The sequence below is a fragment of the Anopheles cruzii genome, chromosome 2 (genome assembly GCF_943734635.1).
Source record: "Anopheles cruzii chromosome 2, idAnoCruzAS_RS32_06, whole genome shotgun sequence".
Lineage (NCBI taxonomy): Eukaryota > Metazoa > Arthropoda > Insecta > Diptera > Culicidae > Anopheles > Anopheles cruzii.
In genome coordinates this window covers 48,737,317-48,762,014 of record NC_069144.1, presented here as the reverse complement: position 1 = coordinate 48,762,014, position 24,698 = coordinate 48,737,317, and the positions used below count along the sequence as shown (strand labels likewise).

The 24,698-nt window shown below is 51.4% G+C and overlaps 1 protein-coding gene across 1 annotated transcript; it reads right to left on the bottom strand.

Moving 5' to 3' along the window:
* Nucleotides 1-38: 38 nt before the first annotated feature.
* On the bottom strand, nucleotides 39-22,855 carry LOC128266875 (serine protease Hayan). Its single transcript, XM_053003665.1, has 5 exons — nucleotides 22,727-22,855; nucleotides 2,446-2,900; nucleotides 1,325-2,329; nucleotides 777-1,254; nucleotides 39-695 (listed from the first exon to the last, which is right to left on the bottom strand). Exons 1-5 carry the CDS (start codon nucleotides 22,805-22,807, stop codon nucleotides 39-41), a joined length of 2,676 nt encoding a protein of 891 aa, XP_052859625.1. The 5' UTR covers nucleotides 22,808-22,855.
* Between the last annotated feature and the right edge of the window lie 1,843 nt (nucleotides 22,856-24,698).

The window sequence follows — 24,698 nt, the reverse complement described above, 5'->3', positions numbered from 1 at the left end:
CATCAATAAGTTAATGTGTCGTCGGACAGAGTGCCACCTCACGCCCGACAATTGCCATCGCAGTTAATCACGGACCAGATCCAGTCGACGTAGTTGGGCACCTTGGTGTAGATGCCGAACTTGTTCTGCTTGCCACAGCCATCGCCGAAGCTCGTAATACCGTAGATGGTCCACGGGGAGTCCTGCTTGGCCGCGTCCCGGCACAGCAGGGGACCACCGGAGTCCCCGGCGCACGTATCTATCCGACCACGCTTGTGCCCGGCGCAGAACATGTTCTTCGTGATGGTGTAGTCGTGGTAAACTGCCCGGCACCGCTCGTTCGGTACGATCGGCACTTCCGCCTCGTGCAGCACGTCCGTCCCCGCGTCGTCGTTGTGGCGCTTTTTGCCCCACCCGATGATGGTGCACGTGTGGCCGGTCGGCAGCGCCTGGTACCGTTCCGGGAGGCAGGCGTACCCGATAAAGTTGGACCGCTCGACCTCGCGCGGCAACTTCAGCAGCGCCACATCGTTGTCGACCGTCTTCTTGTCGTACCGTGGGTGCTTGATGCTGAGCTCCACGCGAAACTCGATCTCCGACCCGTCCGACTGCTGCAGGTTGTGCTCTCCGAGCCGCACGAACAGCCGCTTCCGGACGCAGTGGGCCGCGGTCAGAATCCAGCGCGACGACACCATCGTTCCCCCGCAGAACGCTTCCTGTGGAAAGCCGTGGTGGACAAACGAATGAAAACACACATCGCTACACAATGGTTAGTTCACGCGGCCGGCCACCATTACCTTGAACCGATTCAAGATGGCCACCTGCCAGGGCCACTGCCCCCGGCGGCTCGTTTTCCCGCCAATGATACGCAGCATATTGTACAGGTACTTCTTTGGCTTGTCGCGCACCATCGGCAGACCGCAGCTCAGCGGCTGGGGCAGATACTCCGGCTGCAGGAGTCCCCGGCGGCTGGAGAATATCTGCGCCGACAGCGTGCTCGGCAGCGCCACCGTATCGCTCCGGCTCCATCCCGGTTGCGTCCGGCGCGGTTTGTTCGGCTTGTTGGGCCCGGCCACGATCGGTGGTGCCGGGGTCGTTGTGGTCGTGGTTGTTGTCGTCGTCGTCGTAGTCATCGTAGGCGCCGGAAATACCACATTGCGGTTACTCTGGTACAGCTGGTTGCCGATCCACTCCTCGCAGAAGCTACCCTCGGTGTAGCAGTAGGCGACCTCTCGGATGACGTCATTGCCGCAGAACGACGGCACCCGGCAGCGTCTGGAATTGGGGGACCAATAGAAATAGTTTTATCCTTTTATCTTAGTCCTTATCCCTTCGGAACACCTACTTCAATCGCCGAGTCGTACACTTGGCCGTACACTTGGTCCACTTGCTCCACTTCGTGTACGGATTTTCCACCTTGCGTGGCATCTCGAAAACGGCCTTCTCCCGCGCTCGCCGCTGATTTCCCAGTGGTCCGGACTTTAACATTGCCACCGCGCCACCAACGTCACCTTCGAGCGACAAATCGCTTGTGTCCCAGTGACGCGGACCATGGGCAGTTTCCCTTTTGGACTGACGCGCACTTTCCAACCCAGTGGCTGCGGTCGAGAAGGACTCCAGCAGCTTCTGATAGTGCATGCTGTGAGACACGTTGCGCTCCACCCGGACGTTCGACTCGGTCGTCTGCTTGAACAGTTCCCCATAGTTCCGGTCCAGCCGGTGCGACTCCACCGGCACCCGATCGCTGCCGTTCGCAGCCGGGGCCGGCACCGTGATCGGTCGCCAGCCATCGTCGTCCGGGAACTCTTCGCCCTTCCGGTTGGCGAATCCCGTACCGTCGCGGTACAGGTGATCGTAGTAGTCCTCGAAGAAGTCACTCAACCGGGTTGGCTGCCGACGCGGAGCGTGATTTCGCGGATACTTGACGAACTTGTGAGCTGCCGTCTCGTACCCGTTGTCGTAATGCGGGGCGAGCGAAATGGTCGGCGACAGGATGCGCTTGTCGTCGAAGTCGTCCAGATTGATCACCAGCGGCTGGCCGCGGGTCTTGCTGCCCAGCATCAGCAGTTCCTCCTTTCGGTGGAACGGTGGCGCCAACCCTCCCGGTTTGCCGGTTTTCGGGCTCTTCAATATCACGTAGTCCGTCTCGCTGTCCGCGTCCTCCCAGTCGTCGTCCTCCTGGATGATGATCTTCTTTTTTTTCTTTCTCCTCTTCTCCACAAGCTCCTGTGGCTTGTCAAAGTTAACGATCGTGAACTGGTTCAGGGGCATCCCGGGCGAATGATGGTGGTGATGGGACTCCTCGTCGATGTGCACCGTCGGGATCGGTGGAATGTGCAGCGGCACGCAACTGGGGTGGGGTGAGGAACGATAACGCATTAAAAATCCGCATGGCGATCCGGTGTCATAAATTCTGACCGCCCGCCCGCCCGCCAACGACGTTAGCAGATGCGCGCCTGGACTTACATGCTTTTCGGGCAGATCCGCTCCTCGGTCACGATGTGATTGCCACACTTCCGCTTGGCGATGCAGTACCGCTCGCGCTTCTGGTGACAGTAGTAGTCGCATGGGCCCCACTTGGAGAACTGCGTGTAGTGGTGCGGGTTCGGCCGGCGCCACCGGGGCGCGCCCCAGCCCGCCGGCTTCAGCCTGCGCGGTCCCGGCCGGTGGTGTTTCACGATCTTCTTCACCTTCCGGAGCGAGCGATCGATCCCGTCGTGCTCGGCGCTCGACTCGTCGACCACCCCGGCGGTCGTCTCCGGGATGAAGAGCTGCGCCGACAGCTTCCGGGGCGCGGCGAAGCGTTGTTCCGGCCGCCCGGCCGCATCCAAACCGCCGGTGTTCCGGTGGTCCGCGGCGGGCCGTATCAGCCACCTGCTGCCGTACCCCGGCGGGGACTGTTGCGGCGGTATACTGTGTGCCTGTGTGCGGGAAAGGAGAACACGAGACGGAACATCAAACACATGCCGGGGTTTCAAGTTTCGCAACCGGCGAAAAGTACGCCAACACGGGACGTTCTCCCGGTGCAATCCTAGAACGCGCTGGTTCCGCAACTTCTCCCAATGGTTAGTTTACGTCCCGAACCCTGGTTTCTCAATCAACGGGGCACGTACAGGAAATCCCGGGGAACTCCCATCGACTGGCGGTTGGTTGGAGTTTTTCGTTATCAATGGTGCAAATGAACGCAAATGTTGAATGAATGTTTAGCATGTGGGAAAGTTTGGAACTACTCATGCGAAAACCTACTGTTTGAAGTTGTTTGAACATCTTCGAGAATCAGATTATTCTAAAATTCATAGTTTTTACCCAAGAATTGCCGACATTCTTTCTTGGAGATTGAGATTGAGTGAGGAAATGGAGTCTTTCTTCTGATTTCCCAAGGGAAGAATAATTCGGCTTCAACCGTGCGTCTTCAGATTATGCGATTCGATACAGATATTTTATACAGATTTAATTTTATCACCTATTTAAAGGACCATTGCGGATGCTTTCCAATCGACGCATTTGGCGATTCTAGGTGTACCTTAACTCTTAATAATTGTTTTAGAGTAAGAGAATTACCATTTCTGTTTGTTTAGATCATTGATCATTAATTCTGCACGACTATTTGTGACCAGTGGACTGTACCATTATCCTTTTCTTGGGTGGAACCTTGACCAATAGCATGTTTTCCTTTATTAATACTGTTTTCTGTCATCAAGGTTTGGTACAAGAATTTGATACCAATACAAAATGGGACTTGATCATAGATCGTTGCCCGTTCACTATCATATAACAGCTAATTACTCCTCGGATCCTTAATCTTCCACTACCCTGTTTTTCAATTTTGAATTGTAGACCAGTACAGTTTACTGAAAAATTTTATGATGGGTTACTATAAGTAACAAATACTTTGTGGAATGCTCTAGTCGAATTTTCCCTATAAACAATGACAAATTTTTTGCTGTAAAGTATGTATACTTAATTTTCAATGTTTGGCTATGGCGTATGTTTGGAAATTTAAGTAATAAAAATAATTATTGAATTTGAAAACTAGTGGCGCTTTCCACGTGTTTAGAAAAGGCTTCCTTTGAAATGCACTTTTCTGAATATTGATATCAAAGCTTATCTCATTTACCAGTGTATCTTGCCTGGACGTGCTTTCCAACTCTGTTGAAAAGTGAAGACATAACACTCAAGGAACTATTGTAGGAAATTATAATAAATATTGTGTTGCTTTTCAAACCCAAGTTCTATCTACCCAAGACGCAGCCGGCAAATGCATTAAATTTTAATCCCAAATTCGGACACCAAAATTCGAACGCACGGCACAAGCTCTGTACTCGGTGCATTAGAGAGAGAAAAAACGTAATAACTCAACGCCGAATTATGCGTTGGTTGGGTTGGTTGGTTCGTTACAAAACGGCAATTGTTGGTGCACTCGTCGACCCACTTCCTCTCAGGCCCTCAGCCCTCCGGATCACGGACTTTATTGTTAATCCGCGACGGTCAAAACCGGCCAGAAGCACTCAAAAAAAAAAAAAAAAGAATATCCCCAAACAAACGACGATCGTCCGCGGCTGATAGGGGGAAGCTAAATGCACAGCACACGCAAGATGCAACGTCTTCCCAATGGCCAGGTTTCATGTTTGTAATTCCCCGTCGTCCTAGCCGACGATTGTTGCCGACGGTTGCCTTTCTTCCTTCACCCATTGCGCGCCTTTGAATGGGTTTTATGTTTTTCTTCGTTTCTTTCGTGTGTATTTTTGTTTGCGGTTCGTCTTCTCCGGCAGCTCCATTCAAGAAACCGACGATCGAACGTGAGCCGCACGGGGGGACCCTAAGAAAGATTCATGAATGAAGATAGTACCCGCGGGTTCAGTCGCAACCCTCCCCACCGCCCAAATCCAAACACCGGTCAGAGGCGGACCGGCCAGCGTTGTCCGAGGGCCGCGAAGGAGTCCCTCTCACGTCCCACACGCGCACCGCCAACGTCCGACCACCGATCGCCAGCGTCCAGCGAGAAACAGAGCCGATGCCGCCCGACCAACTGCAGATTTGCAACGGCCGGAACGCGGGCGCGAGAGTGTGAATGGGTTGAGGGAAGCATAAATTTTCAATGTTTATCGAACATTAAATGTTTCTCTCCCGTCCGCCAGCCATCTCGCTGGTAGTCGCCACCTCGGGCTGGGTCGTGATCGTGTACCGTGTGCCACTATCGCCCTCATCGTCGGGCTCTCCCCGTAGGTTGTGTCTCGAGCAAACGAGTTTCTTCATCAGCTCAGCGCGTAATGGCACTCGGGCCGCTCGAAGACGGCTCCTTATCGGAATGGACCCAACAAAACGCCTAATCCTCAAAGCACACGGCACCCCATCTTCGGTGCAGCAAGCTTCCGGGCACGGTGGTTGCAATTGCGTACCAGTCGATCTTCTCCAAGAACCCCCGGACAGCATTCCACGACCGACACAAGGTCCCTCTCTGCGTCAGCCATCGGCACGGGTGCAAACGAGCTGATGAAGACGATTTCCGTGCCAATAAAACTACAATTAAGTCACAATCCGACGCGACGATAAACTGGACGCACCGGACTCCCTGGTCTGGGTTGTCCAATAACCGTCGGTTTCGATCTTCAAGTTCGAATCTCGTCCGGTCCGGCGGTGTGGCTCGTGTGGGCGCGCAATTGTGGTCACGGTGGGCAGATGGTGCGTTGGCTGTGGTGCGTCAGGTGTAGGTGTCCGCGGCCGCCGGAATGCCGGTTCGTGGAAAAGTAAACACCCGCCCGGGTCCGGATGCGATCATCGTCGTGGTCGTGGTCGCGGTGGTCGTTAAATATGAAGCCATCTTGATCGGGCGACCAAAGGGGCCCCATCAAATGGCCCGTTTTAGCTACAGGTTTCTTGAGCAATGGCCATCTTCATGGGGGGATTATGTGCCTCCGGGCGGCCTAGATCGAAAGGAAGCCTCTGTCGAGAGCCGGCCACAGTTTACAGCTCTATTAGCGGCGTCTCGGAAGGTGACAATCCTTTGGTGCGACTATTTTCAATGAATTAATTTTATCGGCCAGATTTCTGTCGTCACTTGCTTTCAATTTCCGACGCAAACAATTGTTTGATGTTCCAGTTGTTGGGAAGAGACGCAACGTGTTACGTTGCGTCTCTTTTCTGGGCTGATGAAACAGAAAGGATAGATATGCCCCGACCCCGAGTCTTGAAGCACGGACATCACGGATGATTTAATACGGCGAGCATTTATCTTTCATCTCACCTTTTGGGACAACGTTTTCAATATAAATTTATGTCTCGGCGGTGCCTACACAACGCAAGCCGCAAGAACATCGGCTGATAGCGGGGCGCGTTCGGTACGATACGGTATCGCCCGCGAGTGGGGTGACATTTGCATAAATCCATGCATCCATGCCAAAATAGGAGAAATGTCCTATAATTTACGATTGATTCGATTTCTAGGTTACGTCGCGGTTCACCGTCAGAGCCATGGAAGCAGCAAGAGGATCTCTTCCCCCTTTTTGTTGGTTGGTCACCGATCAGTCCAGGTTCCGAGCGAACCGCTATAAAACCATGGTTAATTGCATGTGTACATAAGTAATAACGCAAAATAGGATAGGTCCGTAGCGCCTGACGCCTCGAGGCTACACTACTACTGGTGTACTATTACTGCTCTCTGGTTCCACTCACTCATTACGATAGTCAAACGTAACCAGCTAAACTGCCACCGGCCAACGGCGTGTAAGTGTTCATAAATTTCCATCCAATAAAAATCAATAAGTTACCGATAACCTTCTTGGCGCGGCTGTTTAACGAACCGAGCCGCGATCCCAGCCGCGGCGGCGCTATGATTGGATACCTTTTCGATTGGCCATTATTTACGGGGCAAGACTGTATCGATCACTTCACGGAACGCACTGCGCATGCGTGTGTGGTTCGCGTATCCGCAGCATTAGATCATAAATTACATTTTTCACCGATCGTCAGCCGGCCAAACGTATCTCCCGCGAGACGAGGGTTGACGGGAGTGACAACTTTTATAGTTTGTTGCTATAAAAGTGCCCATAACCCTTCGCCGACCGGCGGAGAGTTGTCGATCGTAGCAGCGCGGATCATAATTTTTTTGCTCTTTTCTGCGCTAATTAAAATGGAAAACCAACAATCCACTGGCAAAAGGTCGACCACCATTGGGAGTCTGCAAATTGGACGCATTTCTGACGTGCGCCTTCTCGAGAAACAATCCCCTCCGGCACACAGTCGGTGCGTGAGTGATGAAAGTGATCTCATTTACGATGTCGGCGGACGATAATTATCGCAATTCTCGATAAGTGACTTTAACCACCTATTTAAATTGCCATTCGCCGGGCGACCGGACTTTTCCACCGAACTCCAGAGCGTGAACTATGTTATTTGCATTGGGCCGACGAAGCACACTGTTATTAGCTGTTGCCAGTGTCACCCAGCGTATCGCGGCCCCCCCAGATAAGAAGCATCCGATTGGCCGATCCGACTTCGAGTTGCATAAGATGCCGGCCGATGATTGCCGACTCCGATTGCGCCGTCAAGTCGAGAGTTCTCGGAACGGTGGCCAGATCGATCGGGAAATTAGGAGTGTTTCTCAGGAAGTCACGTTAAGTACCCCCGGGGGGTCAACGCAGTAGTAGTCAGGTGTCAGGGCCATTTTACGGTAATCGGTTGTTCGACAATAATTCATTCCCCGTGGGGCAAACTACTTCCCGGGAAGACTGACACCGCAAGCCGTGGGACGTCAATCCGGGCGGCCCACATTTAAGGAGGTTTCTCGTAAAACGAAATTTGGTCATCCATACCAAACGGGGGCGGGTTTGCCTAACTAAATCTATTTTAATTACCCTCCACAGATGGCTGCCGTTGCCAATTTCGGTGTGAATCTGCTCGAACGGATGTACGGATCAAGTAGGCTTCGAGTTAGGCACCACAAATTGGTACGCAAATCTCTTGTTTATGATCTGCGATCTACTGCCTTCTGCCAGCCAAATCCACGGCAACGCATTATTGCATCGCCTCCTGACACTTTTTCGCATCTTTTGCCAACACTCACGGCACAACCACGCGAACCACGGATTTCTCACCTTTCCATTAATGGTCAATTGTGTGCCGTAACCGTGCGGATTGAGGACCGTTGAGGACCGTTTGAAAAAAGACTTCCAAAACCAAAACATCCACAGTGCGGGACAAAAAAGGTTCGACACCCCACGCAACACACGGGTTGGCTTTGGCCGTTTCCGGTAGGTTTTGCATTCCGTTGGAGCCGACCGGGCTGCGGGTTCCCGCGGTGTGTTTGATTAATTTGAAACCTCGCCCAGCGTGGTGCCGATGCTGCGATCCTATGCTAACCGGTGGTTCTGTTGCCGGTTTTGGCTCTCGTTCTGCGTGTTCCTGCTGATCTCCTGCTCCTAATTACGGACTAAACTACGGGCGGCACACCATTTACAAGCCCGCAAACCATGTCCGCCGTTTGTCGCAATCACGCGGAACCACGATCAAGGATTACCGCGACATGAGGGCGACATGCGCCCGAGATTAATGGGTGCGACCCATCCACGGAAATGACCCGCGTGCGTGCGTGGTGTGCATAATGTACCGAAATTAACACTACACACTCATTTCTCTGACCCAATCCGCGGCCACCAGAGGTGCGCCGAAACCGGCAACAACCATATGGCGCGTAACACATTGACACCCGGTCGCAGGATGGATGGGAGCGACGAAGATGAATTCGAAATCACACCCAACGGAGGAGACAAACCACACGGGACGGGACGCGCGATGCCTTCCCGAAAACCGCTTCCCATGTAGCGTTCATTCATGAAAAATTTGCCTTCCACCAGAGCTGTACCTCTCCCGTGCGTGCGTGCGAGCGCTGGCGGTGACCACGTGTGTGTGTGTGTGTGTGTTTGTGTGGGTGGGTCCCCGCGAAAGCCCCGCGAACGGTCCCGCCAGAGCCGCTGCCGCTTATTTATTCACTTGGCCGTTTTCGTGAAGATCTCTGTTTGTTTTCTTGTTCGGGCGTGAGTGTGCTCTAGGTTCCTCTCGAATGCCAGTGCTGGCACACTACCGGCTGGGTCCACAACAGCAAAAGAAATACTAAAAACTGAATGTTTGCCAAAACGTTCAAACGCTCCTACTGTCAAAATGCTCTGCTGACTGATCGCGACCCGCTTGACCAACTCGAATGTTGGTCCAATTTTACGTTTGCGAAGATCATCTGTCTCCACTTCGGATGCGAAAGACCTCTCTGACTGTAAGCCCTGACAGTGCATCAACATTTAGTCTCTCCCTATGTAGGCCCCTTTTTATCCTGTTCTAACACATACTAACAAAACATTACTAGGTGAGCGATCGAGTAAAGATCGAGGTTCGCCATCACTGTGGACCGGGTGTGTGTTGAGGGTGCTCCAGCGGTCCGGGCGGTTATGCGAGCGGCTGGAATCGTGGCCCCGGATCGCCCACAATTTTCGAACACTTTTCGTCACAGCTTGGCCCCCCAGCCCCCGGCGTTGGCCGTTCGAGCAGTTAGTGATTATAAATCTTCGTTTGACAATCATTAGACTGTTTACGTTTCCGAATGATTTGGCACGCAAAGGTGTGTAAAGACGCGTCGCGGTCGCGTGCGGTCGCGGTTTGGTGGGGCGGGGGTCTCCGGCTCCGGTTATAGAGAGCGGCCCCCCTGAGGCGGCCCCGGCCTGAGCCGCGAGAGTGTCGATCCGGGGGCGAATGTTGACGCGTGAATCCATTACCGATGCCCGTTGGCGGAATATGGCTTCGGCGCGTCTAGGACGCGTGTATTGTTAGCAAATGAGACGACGCGACACATTCCGGGCCTAGGAACCGAGGGGAGGGGGGGGGGGGGGGGGGCAACAATTTACGCCTCAGCAACCGGTTACGCCCGTTAGGCGTTAGGTGAAGGAGATGATCGCGGCCGTGGCGGTCTCCCTAACCAGGTGCCGAAGCAGATCGCACACAGAAAGTCAGCATAACAATTGGACGCCGAATGGAGTGCAAATTGATTTGCCGAAGCTCTCTCCATCACTTACGTGACAACCCTACCGCATGACATTGTTGTGGTACACGACGTTTTATTAAACCACAACATTTTACCATCAACCCGAGCCAGTTCGCGTGCGTGAAGTACTTTGTCCGAACCGGGGTAACCGAGAGCTTCGGGCTCCTTCGAGCTAAGCCATCCTATTACCGTTTTACGACCCACTGTAGCGCAACGTAAGCCAACGCCGGCACAGACTGACGTTCGATGATTTATGACCGGCGCACGAATAAATCACGGCTCCAGCTGGTCTCCAGGGAGCATTATGCACTCGGGGCAACCCCACCCGGGGCATATGGGCGGTTTTGCGCTGGTTTCAGCCTGCCGCGCCCACCAGTGACACACAAAGACACACGGCTTCGATGGTAACACTGGTAGTAGTGGTTCAAGGAGCCGGTTTTGCATCCATTCAGATGCAAGCTACCGGGGGCCGGCGCTTGCCGAGCTTGCCAAGGACCCTACAACCAGTAGCGGCCCTGGTGTGTGCGGCAGACCTTTGCGAGGAAGCGCCCATTTGTCTACGGCTACGCTCCGTAAGATCACGTTCATATGAATGCCGATCACGACTCGATTCAGTTATCGAACGTGACACTCGACCGACAGTGAGGCTGTCGGTTCGGATCACAAAACAAAACCATTGAAGATCGAATGGCCTTCATGGGATGAAGTTATCGCCGATGCCTCACCATTGAAGTATACTGGACTTTTAGCACGAGCTACTATATCGACCCAACTTTCGCCCCGAACGGGCGATGGGCGATATGACTATTATCACCCAGCATGCCACCGTTTCTCCAGCGATTTTAGTCGGACGGCCATCGGATAAAATTTCCCCGAAAAAGAAACCAGAACTAGTTTTCAATGTCACTTCGCCCCAGCGCTGGGACAAAGGAAACCGAAAGTGCCGTGCCGTTTGTTAAAGTAAAAGTTAGCAAGTTTCTTCACACAATCCACGATGTAGAGAAAATTACGTATCGCGCCGCGCGCCGATTCGCCCATAAATCGCGGCCCCGGGGAGTGGAAGTCGTTTTTCTGCTGTCAAATTTGTCATCCAGCCCGGCATTAAGCGGGGACACACTGCTCCTCGGGGAGTCCGAGCCCTTTATGTTTTCGGTGGGAAAATCTTGACACTACTTTCAACGCGCCCGAAACCGATCGTTTCGAAACGCGGCCATTGAAGGTCACGGCGGTGACCGAAAACATCGCCACCGTCGAAAGTGCAGGTCCACAAGAGCACGGTCGTGAATTAGTAGAAATTAGTAGCGCCAGCAAGCGGAAGCCGGTGCCGAACCGTTGGACCTACGGACGGAGATCGACGAGACATAGCTTTGCGAGATTTATGGGACCTCTTAGAACGGCAACCTAGCGCCGGAGCCGGACCGTGTTTTGACGGGAAGACGCTTCTCGAACCGGTTGCGGTTCACAGCACCACTATCCGCAACGGAGCCGTAAAAGGTCGAGATCGCGAGGGGGCCACGGCGCATAATTACCCTTGAACATGACTGCAGCATGACAGGTCGATAAGAAAGCTAGAAGATTCATTAACAACCGAAACGAATGTCTTTCGTGCGGCTTAGGATAAGCTCTCCGGTTGGACCTGCCGCAGGGCCTGCCGCTGATGTGTTACTATTTAACTTCGTTCGTCTTTTTACTTTGATAAAGCAATTTTATCAACAAATTCATGCGGAATAATGTTTTCGGAATGAGGTGCTAGTTTTGTTTGTTAATCGTTCGGAACAGACCCACCTTATTATGGTCTCAACAAACTCAGTGGAGCTCATAAATAATTGAGTTGATTATCTACAGTGCCACAATGGCCGAGGATTGTGAGTCTGTCTGTCTGTCTTCGCCTGGGGCCGGTTTGGCCGTGGTCCGGCCGATGATTGGTGTTCCTGTTCGCTAAAAATCGCATCTCACGAACAGGCGAACCTGCGTCTGCGCTGTTGGACCAAACCAAACGAAGTTAGTGTCAAGTAGCGCAAACGATCGTGGGGCATTTTTGGAGCGGATGGGGACGGGGTGGCGGCGCACAGGACGCGGATGTATTTTTCGCTGTGGTAATTTCGTGCCTCACGGCGCACGCATCAGCCTTTTTAATGGGAAAATGGTGTTAATTTGGATGCTCTCTCGCTTTATGGCCGATAGTTTAGGGTTTCTAGTTTCCATTCGCTCTCGCTCTCCCTGTCTCTGTCTTCGTTTCGGCTGCCTACGGATAGCAGTGGCGCTAATCGTACACACGCATCCCCCGCGCGCCTTCAGACGCAATAGACATAAATTTGCGCCGATGCTCCAGAAGTCGCGTCGACGTGACACCCGGCCGAGGCCGCCTGTGTGGCGAAAAAATAAACTGTGCCACACTTCGTTGATCTTGACAATTTGTTTCTGTGGCCTTTACTGCCGGGGTGCTATCGGGGTGGAAAAGTATTGGAACCCGGCGTGGGTAGCAAATTCGAGATTTAGTTAACGCTTTCTCCGGGTGAGCGAATAATTTGATTGAAATTCATCAAATATTCTATCACCACTTGTTTCAAGTGGACTTCAGACGAAGGGTAAGTGGCGGCTTGCTAAATTGATCATTTATGGATTAAGTTTGAGTAAGATACACGATAGGAGTAATTCCTTTAGTTACTTTAAAGGGTGAAAATGCTTTCGGACTTTTCCGATTTATTGACAGTTACTTTTAATGCTGTCAGCTTCAGTTTGGCATGGGCCGAAAGCGTTCGTTAGAGAACCTCCAGTGTCTGGTTTTTATTTAAAACTGAGTATTTACTTTCTGACCACAATACCGACATGGAGTTCCGATGTAAAATTATATGCCGAACCATTCGTAAGTGCCAGAACGGTCAAACCGAGCAACCAAACGTTTTTACCACGCTATAAAACCTGGAGATTCTAGTTCAAACTCAATTCGACGTGCAACAAAGCTTGCCTGTTAGTGAATAAATAGCTGAATACCCAGTATTCTTTCCAATCCAAGCCCGATTTATTTGTTGGTTTCTTACCACATCCCTTGACGTGGTGTGTTCCGTTCCCAAACGAAAGTGGAATTTCAATTTCCCAACATAAACCGCGGGCCTCGCACAAGGTCACTGACAAACGAATCTATGCACAGCATGACGCCTCCGGCATGTTCAATGCACAGATCGATTCACCCGACACGTCAGATCGTCGGTGGATTCGATTACGATCGGAATCGGACCTCACTATCACCTGCGGGACGGGTCGGGGCATCCCCCCTCCTGGGGGTAGTTCGCAGCGGGCGGGCTCTACGTACGTGTGCCACTTTTGAATGCCGATCGCAGCCGAGCATAAATCAGCACGAAATCAATCAGCCGCAATCGGCCCCGAAAAAAAAAAACGATCCATCGCTTTTACAATCAATCCCACGTCTCGCGATCACGGGCACTCATCGTGTTCTCTCAGCCAATGATTTATGTAAATATGTTCACTATTGGGATAGGGGGTTCGAGGGCAGCTGTAGTAACCCCCCTTGTAGCACCTGTCCTGTCGGGCAGACTTCACACACCCGGGGCGCGCGGATTGACAGACGGGTTGCAGGTGCCACTTGTGGCGCCACCAAAACAGGTCCACCGAGCATCCGCCATTGGGTCGCCATTTTTTTTTCGCCCCCCTTTTATTTGCACGAACAGTTCGGAATCGATTGCGAATTTCGACGGTGACCACCGAATTTATGATGCTTCGCGAACTGGCCTGAAGGGTGATTGCGTTTATTGCGCATAAACGGCCCGTCGGAGGACAACCCGACGGGCAGAGGACAACGAACCGACGGCACGACGTTTGCTGCTGCAGTCTGGCGGGGGGGGGGTGTCACAAATATTTATTAATTCAAACGCGACCAAAATAAAAACGCGGCGGGTCACGACAGCGACGGCGCAAAATCTGCGCCGATCTCCGGCTGAGAGATATGCACCGTTTATGAATCGGATATTTTTTTCTGCCATGTTTTAATGTCCAACATTTCCTGTCCCGGGTGGTGCTCGCGGAGAACATCTCCTGCCGCCGTCGAATGCTGTTGCTGTTCGAGTTAAAGGTTCGAGAGGCTTGCGATTTGCATCACCCATATCCCGGAGCCCGGATCGAATTGGCGATCGGAGATTGTGTGCGCCAACATCATCGCGCGCCAAGATCGCCGGGAGACAGGATCGTCGGCTGCGAAAAGATGTGCAAACAGGGAGGGCCAACGGCGAACACGGCGAGGAAATTCGATACCGTGACATTAGTCGAAGGCAAGCCGAGCAGCCGAGGGGTGGTGTAGTTGTCGTTGGTCCGAAAGACCCAACAAATCGTTTCCGGTCCGCCGGGACCGCGGGCCGACAAAGACGGGCAACGCGAACCACCGGTATGTTGCATATTAGGGAACTGGTTTTTTTGCTTCATTTCAGGTGATGCTAGTTTTTTGGTGGCTTTCGGGGTGGGTGACTCACACATCCGCGTGCCAACTATATCGAAGATCCCTCCTGCATCATTAATGATAATTTTATTCTCCGTCGATTCCGGTCGAATTGCTTTTTTAATCCAATTTGGCACGCTTAACGTTCTTAGGCTGTACTAAAACAAATTAGCATTCGTGTATGATTTGTCGGTCAGTGTCAGGTTTCTGCGTTTGCAGCCCCTACTTGGGGCAGCATATTTTATGGAAATATTTTAATGATGTGTTCTAAAAATGACATCGAAAAGGACCAAAATCCGATTCCGTCACCGATTCTCGTGCGAGGTCTCCCATTAGGGCTAGCTGAGCTAGGTCGTCCAATTCTAACCACGATGGCCAGACCTGAAGATGTGTTTGCCTACTGCCTTACCTGTCCAGTTCCGACTGTAGAAACATTTTGTCTTCGATAATCCCACAAATCTAACGACCCGGCTGCACACGATAAGGCCACCGGGTACAACTTAATAGAAAGGAGTTTCGAAGAATTGGATCCCCATCCCCAATCCGGCCCGGAGTGCCACCCAACGCTGGCAAGACGATGAAAGTTTTCCAATTTCCGAGATTCTTTTCTGTTCCTCGGAAACTTCTTCGAAGGAAATTGGCTGCTTAAGCCCACGGGCTGGCCACGGACCATCGAACAGATTTATTGATATCTTCATGCTGGCCTAACTCACCATATTCCGGTCCCCGGTTCAACTCCACCCACCGACATCATATTTCATAGCCGCATCGGCAGCAGCAGCAGCCGACGGCCTCCTGCGGCCGATTAATTGATCGTACGGAGAGGGCGTATGTTTTGAACTCCCGGCCCGAACCGAACAAACCGGTGCGGGCAAATCAAATGATACTCTAATAGGTTTCCATTCGTTTCCATCGCCCAAAGCCTGTCCGAAGGTCTAGGGCCTCTAATAGGCCTTTACGATGGTCGTATTTTATAACCGGCCGGCAGATTCGGAGGTCAGCGATGATAGAACGGGGGAAACCAGTGTCCAAGCCGGTGACGGGACCCGATCTCGATCCACTTGCATCGTAAAAGAGCGCGCTGCCCAGATCATCCAGATGGAGCGTAGCCGGGTACTATCAACAACCCCCAGCGACTTGTTGGGCCCTTCCAAAGGTAGCGGCAGCGGCGGCCCGGTCGGTCTCCGTCTCTCTGGGTATGTCTCCCGTCAACAGCTATGATATACGATCGTGTTTCGTGGAAACTCAACTCCGTTTGATCGATCGACGCGCTGCTGTCCCGCGTGCTGTGTGGTCTCTGCCGACGACCCCGGCCCTCCGACTCCCCAAGACTCCAAGAGTCATCTGGTTCGTTCCGGGAACGTGCCGCCTCGGGTGCGTCGGTATTTATAGTTTGCGTCCCATTGTCCGGCGTACGGCAATGAGTCCAGATCCTAGCGATGTACGTACCCCCGCCGTATCAGCTCAGCATTTCCATAGCCGCCGGGTGGGCACATGATTTTTTAATCGATTTCACAGCCACTTTCACAGTCCGCGCCCAAGGTCTGGCCACGGCGGGTGGCGCCATCTGCATCGTAAATAGTCGCCGGCCAAATTTGTCAAAGCGAAACGCCGCCGCTACTAACCGATGCGACGAATGCTAATGCTGTGCGGTGGCAAATGTGCATTTTCGCATTCACTGCAAATTCGGTGCGACCCGCCGAGGACCCGCCGCAATCAATCAGAGCGTCCCCCACGCGGGGAACCGGCTGGTTCCGCAACGGCGGTTTCTTGTTTCGTTGGGTTGGGTTGGGTTCCCCGAGGACAGACAGTGCAGTAAGCAGCCTTTTTTTGGTGATTACAATAGTTTTTTTGGGTTTTTGTAATAAATTGCAAACTTTTATTTTGTCTACCAAGTGGACCCGCGGGTGGGCTCCGGTGACAGACCTACCACAGAGGCAGAGACTCGTTTGATTTATTGCCGGCTGCCTAAAAGTGGAGGTGTCCAGTAATTTGTTGTTTTAAAGAGACCCATCAATGTTAATGACCAGAAGCATCTGTTCCATGATTTCGAAAGTTCCGTTCGAACGCTTGGTAAATTAAATCCGAATCGATAGCATCACTTTGACATACCCGCAATGCCATAATACTGGGATGTACACTGTTGATGCAGGGTGGCCCATCTAGTGTTTGGGTTTCGAAGATCGGGGGTGCAAAATATCGGAAATAAGTCTTTAATATTTCCCAATTTTCTGCAAACGTATAGTGTCCCATTTCGTAAATGTCAAAGTTTTTACAAAATGTTCCGAAAGTCAAGTAATCGTCAAGTAATAAAATCTAACCACTTGAAGGATCACCCTGTAGTTGTAATTGAGCAATCTGCTCACGCGTGCGGCAACTTTCGCGACGTAATCGAGAGGCACCAACGCGAACGGTGGTCCGAAAAGGTTATCGGAGGCACTGAATCTTGTCGTCGAATTTACCATCCCTCGAGCAACGGTACCCTACCCTCACGTCCCCCGCACGAATTGGCGCCCTTTGGACGCCCAACGGAAGGTGTTCACGAGACCGAGTCCCGCGTTATCAGCGGCCAGCCATCTTTCGGCATTCCAGCACGTCGCCGTGTTCGTCACACGGAGACGTTTGTCTCGTCCCAGCCGCGATTAGTATGCGAGCGCACTTTCCCCACCCCCGGGCCAACCCCTAGTGCCCGCTCCGCCCAGGCGCTATGGCGCCTTGGCGGAGAAAATCCCGCGCAAATATATGCAAACGCGAAATTCCCCGATCGGACGCAACGCCCGGCCCGGCAGCGATCGTGACGCGGCCGCGACCGGAATGTGGGATGTTTTTCGCCCAACAAGCCAACCCCGTGCGGGCATTATGGGGGCACGTTATAATGAACTTCCCGCGCGCAAAACTCGTCATCCCTTCGCACTCGCGTTCCAGCGATTGTTGCGCCCGGTAACCGATTCGCTCGGAACCGGGCTGCTTTTCCGGGCCAGACAGTGGCCGGAGGTGCAGCCAGAGCATTGTTTGCCATCGAAGTCAGAGCACCGTCAGTTGGCCGCTGTGCTGCTCCGCATCGGACCTGAGCCAGGCTCTCCTCTGTCTGTCACCTGCCGGACGCGACTCTAAGGGGCCTCAGGGTGCCTCACGATTTTTAACACTCCATCCGATTGCAATAGGCAATTACAATTGCCGTCATTTCAGCATGACAGAAGCGAGAAAATGGAAAAATAGTTGTTATTCAATAGCATCGCTGGAAGGAAAATACAAACACCGAGCGCCAACATTGGCGTACTTTTCTACCAAACGACGCGTGACGGCCGGCCGAAATTATTTCATCCAACGTGGGAACCGCTATGTGCACAATTAAAAACGGCTTTTATTACATAGTTTAAGGCCTCAGCAAGCTCGCAGCAAGCAAAAAGTAGGATACGCAACGGGTTCTCGGGTTAATTTATGGAATTCTTTTAATTTGATGAAAACGGTCCAAGTGTTTCACACCTTCTGGCCCCTGGGTGAGCAGACTCTCCCGAAAAGCGGTACTAAATCAACGCCACGCATCGCCTTTCTGCACCATTCTGGGCCATCCAATTACCCTTTCATGTGCGTCATTTCGCTACAAAAAAAAGCCCCCATAAAGTAATCACATCGCCCAATGGGAAGACAAATTGGACCCACCTCTTGTTTCGTGAGCGCGCGAGTTTGCGGTGTCCGCAGCGGTTAACGGAGCATAACTCATGCTCTCGCCAGATATTTTGCGATATATTTATTTATCATTATTTATTATCACATATCATTACGCGCCGATTGTGGTGCGTTGTTCCACAAACGTGTTCGCGTTCCTCGTGTTCCTGTTCTGGAGGAACGGAAAGAAGTCTCTCACTTTACGCTGCGCATTCCTACTGTTGAATTATTTTATTCCATTCAGCAAGTACGTCCGTGAAAAGCACGATCCACGACGATCATTAATCATTTACATCAGCCCCCCTCTCGGTCCCGCTGGACCGAGTCGCCACGATCACCTCCGCCGTCTCGCCGGTAACAACGTTCTCCGGCTCGCAACGGAACGACGATCGGTCGGCGTTGGCCATCGATTTAAACGAGGTTGGGCACATAAAAATCGGAAAAGATTAAGTGAAATCTCTCAACCACAAGCTCATGATTTCTCGCGCGACCTACCACAATATTGTAACGGGACCACGGCGCGGCAGACCGGACGGCAGGACTAACCTGGGTTCCAGAAGTGGCTCGAGAACGATTTTTTGTTGCTGCCTCGCAAAATATTGAGCTGAACCGTGAGCTGCGTAATTAAATAAATTTTAAAACGCCCCCCGCCGGGGCCAGCCGTGCCAGAAAGTTAAATAAAAAGTGCATTTTGCAGGCCGTAAATTGGGTGGCCACACCTCGGGAATCGTTCAATGGGCAGCAACGTTATTTATCATGGACAGTTTTTTCGTCCAATGCTTTAGCGAATCGTTTAAAGGTTTATCTGATCGCTGGATAAAACTTATTTGGTTTAAAGACTACGTTTTGATTTACGGCAGCAAAGCGCGTGTTTGGAAATAATGAGACAAGCGCAGGCCGTTTTAAATTGGAGAAATTCAACTCCGTAACTAAAGCGCCATGAAAACATCAATTACCATGTTTAAAAGATACGATAAACTGAAAACCCTCGTCGTAAACCGAAGACGACCGTAAACTTCCGGGTTTCTCCAGTACGCTGGCCAGTGCAGTGAATCTTCTTCAACTTCTCTAACCTTTTGCGTGTACCGTAAACTAGTTTAATGGTCCATATAAACAATTTGGGAGCCGCACGAACACGTGTAAACCACGGTGCGCCACGGATTGACGCAGGTCTCGCTGACGGTTGGTCCTGTGCCGGTCAGGAACGTTACACATATAAACACTCGAGATGCACCATGTTTAGTTATAAAACAGCCAACATCCAAATTTCAACATTGTAATGCCGCGGCAGCAGCAATTATCGCTGCCCTTCGTTGCTTCACAAAATAAATCTCTCGTATGTCGCCCTCTGCTCGCGGTGCACGCTTCTTAGATTCCATAGCTCACCACACAAAGCAAACATGAATCTGGAGGAAATAAATCTCAAACGATACGAAGCATTTTAGATGGGAAACAAAATAAATTGGCTAATTGGCTTAGGTAGACTTTTGGGCGATTTGGTCGTGTCGATGTGTTGGGGAACTGCACCTTGTATCATGTAAAACGGAAAGCAATCGGTACATTCGAGTTGAGAAAACACCAGTTAATTATTGCTTTAACAACACTTTGTAAATGCAGTGAGTGTCCAAGGACCAGACATTATGCTTCGGCAAACCGTTCAAACCCTTTGACGCATTTAAATGAAATTTAAACACGTTCATCATTTATTCATTCATTTAAGTAACATAATACTTTCGAAAGAATACGAACCAAAGCCGACCGAAGCCACCTAATATTAGGTTCTCCTTGTATGGCTGCTTTATTTATGTGCTGTGCTGTGAGGGAACAGTTTTTAAATTACCTTTCGCAATCACAAGCCTACAACCATCGACGAGATTGAAAAATAACTCACTTCATAGCCTAACAGAACATCCCAGAAATGGAGCGGTTGAGAGGGAACCTAATAATTCTTGTCCCTTGTGGGCACCTACACGATCCTCTTGATGGGACTCGATGCCAAACAAGGCAAAAGGGCACACCCCGCGTCAATCCGTCATAAAACAGAGCGAAAGCTTGGGCGCTAACACTTAACGCGGCACCGACGGTGCGATTCGTGCGAATCTCCCTACAACCGGAGCCAGAAAGAGCTTCTCAGTATCGAGTCCTTCACGTTGGGCTTCATGACAGGGTTACACAAACATGGTTGTATCCTATCACTGAACACAATATTCGATGGGGCAAACCTATTAACTTTCTGTATCGTCCGGCTCTCAGGCCGGAATAGAATTAAACTGGTACAGTGTAAGCTGATCGCTAGGCAATTCTGCCACACTCTGTGTAACATAACATAATATCTGTTTTTATGATCCTTAGTTTGATGTTCTACATGTGGTTCTTAAAGCTTGTGAAGTTCGCGCATCGGTCCATATCGGAAACATAGTTTTGTTAACCTAAACCCAAACATCGCGTTCGGTCCGATGCTTCCGATGCATCCAGAAACCTGCTAGCAATTACTGGGCGCAGCAATTAACAAGAGAAATACGTTCGCTACACGAAACAGAAGTTTATCAACCTTCTCCCCACGATTCCCGAGGATTACGCGGTGGATTAGCGTCGAAGCCGACAAGCCACTAAACCCCCTAAGGGGACTTCCCGCTATCCCGACAACCAGTCATCGGCGCGCCTCGCTCCACCCATAATCATCTCACTAATTCCAGCTGCAACATGTTTTGACGCCACCGACTGACACCCGGCCGACAACACGCATTTTTCCCGGCGAGATGACAAACGTGCGTTGACGGGCTTCCTTAGGGTGGGGAAAGGAAGAAAAATGAAAACAAGCGTTCGAAAAGTGATACTAATTCCGGGGCCACTATCTGCACCGAGCTGCAGGGAGCAGACTTCCTTCCTGGATCACGACCCCCCGGCCGGGGCTGAGGAAATTTTTTGGAACGACGCAGCACACCCGGCGAACATAAACCGGGTGGGGGCAGGTTAAATGTAGCATATCATGTTTCTAGACCACACTTTCCAAGGGCCGTGCCCTCCGTGAATTATGACCCATCGCGGGCTTTCCTTTACGCCGCGCCGCACAAAGACACATCCATTAACCTCCGTTTGTTCCTCTAGGAACCGGTAATTACGGCCAAGTGAAAGTTGGTACTCGGCGACTACTAGCAAACCGCTACTACATTGCCGCCACAGCCTTTAACGATGATCAAAACCATAATAAAACCACAAAAAGGTGGTTTGTGGATTTCTGTTAGGCGTTTGCGGAAAAAGTGCGCTCTCAAAAAAGTACTTTCGGTTTTAAAACTATCGGAGTAAAATATTATATTGCGGAACTCACACAAAAAAACAATGTTAATTGCATTTTAAGTAATTATGATGAATCGCGGGCTCATCGAACTGAGTTCACGCGATTCATCGTACCGCGCCAAACTAATGCCCGCGACGTACAGTTCAACGAACTTCCAGCACCGCCACCACCCAGACGGTCCAGCCCCGCAGGTTTTTGCGTTCGTTACATAGTTCTAATGAGTCCCACGGTTCGCAATTTTCCCTTCGTATTTTCCATCGTCCGCCGGGCCGCCCTCAATGGCCGACCTTATTCAAATCAACCGAACCGTTACCGCGTTTCGCGAGCAAAACCATTGAACCAGTTAATTTGTGTGCCGCGGCAGGCCAGCCGGGAATTGGGGAGGGAATAATTAAAAGTTCATCTGGGACCCATCAAAAGTGGCCCCCGGGGGTCCCCGCGCGAGCCTAGCGATGACCCGTTGACGATACCCCGCTCGCCTCATTGATGCAGCATCACGAACGCGTTCGCACGAAGGAACTATGTCCCGACAGATCACTGGCCGCCGGCCATCGTTGCTGCTGCGGCGGAAGAGACCGATCAGGGCACGCGGAAGAATCGTGTGACAATTAATTTCTTCTTGTCACGAAACATTTAAAGAATTAAACGAAACAACAACCCGCCCGGTCGAAAGCGAATGGTGCGATAATCTTGGCGTAAAACAGTCGTGTTCAACACGAGAGCCTACTCGTCCCTTGGGGCCCGGGGGGATATTGTAGGGAACGTGAGAAAAAACTGGTTCGTGAGAAGAGCCTTTGCAGTAAGTTCGGTCGTAAATGGGACATAATCGAATGCATTGGCATTGGTCACGCAGATTATTCAGTGGATTTATGGAACTCGATTTGGTAGGTTCCAAGGCATCCATTGGACAACTCAATCTAAAGTCTTGGACCTCAGAGGCACTATCTTCGGTTGCACCGAAATCTCACTATTTATGCGTGCGTTACGAGGCGATATTTTCACACTTCGCCGTGTTGGGCTTCGGGATGACTGGGAAGAAAACTAAACATTCTGGAACATAAACAAAACCGACGGAGCCTCTCGCAGCTTCCGTGGTGTCGAAAGCTTGCCGCTAATCCGACTGTGAAACATCGTAAACCTCGACGCACTTTACGTATTTGTTCAACAATTTTTTGTGGTGAACCTTTTATCTTCCACACGACACGAACCGTACGCAAACACGAATTGAGCACAGCGCGCGTAGCATAACCTAAAAAAACGGATGGGCACAGCGTACATCACGAAAATAGTTCTGGTACCTTACCTCTAGTGCAGGAACCCATAGGAAGATCGCAATCACGGGCAGACAGACGGCAGCGACCACCGAGTGGTGCACATAATTCATCTTACTGCTACTCCTAGCTTCCTTGCGACGTGCTATGTGTGTTTTCTCACTCTACCGCACTGCCTTTATCGCACTACCCTGATACTGAGAAGCTCCACTAGTACTGCCACACGACACCGTCAGGATCTGGCTAGCGGCTTCCAGCAACAACAACATTCACACGCATTTTGTTGCGCAATGGAGCAAAACACAAAACACACCAGTTATGTTGAATGATTTAGTGGCGGTGGGCCATGTTAGCACCGTGGGTCGTAGCTGCTTCGTCTGCAACGAGAAAAAAAACACGGACGGTCAAAGAATTAGGTTAATCATTCCGAGCCACAGAGCAGCCGCGTTTTATGGGCTCCGATAAGATAAATCGAACAAATCTGACCCAACGGCGAAGACCTTACTCAAATGGGGGATCGTCCAAGCGGGAGCCCTACCGTTCCAACCGCCAGTATCAGAATAGAGTAGATCAGAATAGAGTTTGTGACAACTTGGCTTATCGTAGGCGATAGTCGCCGAGGACCTAATGGCGACTGTAGTAGGCAATGCACTACAGAGAGAACATTGCAGAACAAGATTGTTGCAGCTACTTCGAAAGGTTTTCAGAAGCGGATCGGAAATGTGATGCGGAAACCCAAGGTGTGACAGTTCAAATGTCGCACGGAAGCCAGGCTCACGAGGAAGTGTATAACTCGATTCGATCCATATTGATCGATCGGAGCTACTATGCGGAAACCCCAACGAGATTCCAACAAACCCCGGATGACTTATCGTCCGACATCCGATTGACGTCCACGGCGTAAACAGCATTCTTTGTCCATTTATCACGCCGCCCGGTGGTCGCATTACTCAAACGGCGAAAACTGGCGACGATCGGGCGTGTCGTGTTAATGCAGGTTGTCGGTGTCCTGTACGGCGCAGAACTCGGCACGAGCGCGTTCCGGTTGGTGCACCGATGATTCGGTGTAGCATAAACGACGTTAAATTTAATGCAATGATGCAACATAATTAACCACGTGCTGTGCGAGCGTGCGAGTTCCCCCACCGCGGTCGGGGGCGGTGCTGTAAAATCAGGTGTGTATTTTAATGCTCGTTAAGCCGTGCGTGAGACGGCACAGCATTCTGTATGCTGCACCCGCGTTTATGCTAAATGCTAAAAATACGCATTCATCGCGATCACCCTTTTTTGCTGCCCGATGTTCGCTCTCAGATCTGCGGACTCCAACGGACACCCGTTCCTTCCACGTGCAGCTACCCTGACCATTCCAGTTCGCTGGAAACGTCAAACGGCAACTTAGCTCTTGGTGCCAGCACGCCCGTGCGTCCCAGGATATCAACCCGCCGTCAACGCCGGCGGCACTAATTATAAATCCTTTGTCACTCACTCATTCACTCGAAGCGGAGCACATTTGGGAAGATCGCCGGCTACCGGATGCTGCGCCCGAGCTGCAATCTTCAACGACTTTCAACTCCCAAACCGGCACGGACGAACATCTTGCGACTGAAATAATGTTACGAATGTGCACCATCACCGGGCCGGGCCGCCGACCAGACTTGGGGTGGGGAGATAAATTTTTATGATGGGGCGCGTTCCAACATACCACGCGCCGCGCAGTGACACGGCGCCTAGATAGCGCGTGGATTTGATCGCGCATGTTTTCGGACGATCAAAGCCGTCATTCACGGCCCGGCACCAGGCCCTTCATTGACTCATTACGAGGATCGGATCACTGTCTGTTGCGTTCCCGGCGCATGCGTTCAACTACTATTTCTATTCTCCATTTCATGTACATAATTTCCCTAAAATATGCCCCACTTTTAGTTGCTTTTGAGGCCAAGCAATTTACGCCGCTCGTTTGATTGATACCACGCGAAGGGCAAACTATTTTATGAAAATTGCTGC

Coding starts and splice junctions, on each gene's coding strand:
- LOC128266875 (XM_053003665.1), bottom strand. CDS start 22,807: ATGAATTATGTGCACCACTCGGTGGTCGCTGCCGTCTGTCTGCCCGTG. Junction 1,255..1,324: donor TGTACGACTCGGCGATTGAA/GTAGGTGTTCCG, acceptor CCCCAATTCCAG/ACGCTGCCGGGTGCCGTCGT. Junction 696..776: donor CCATCTTGAATCGGTTCAAG/GTAATGGTGGCC, acceptor GGCTTTCCACAG/GAAGCGTTCTGCGGGGGAAC.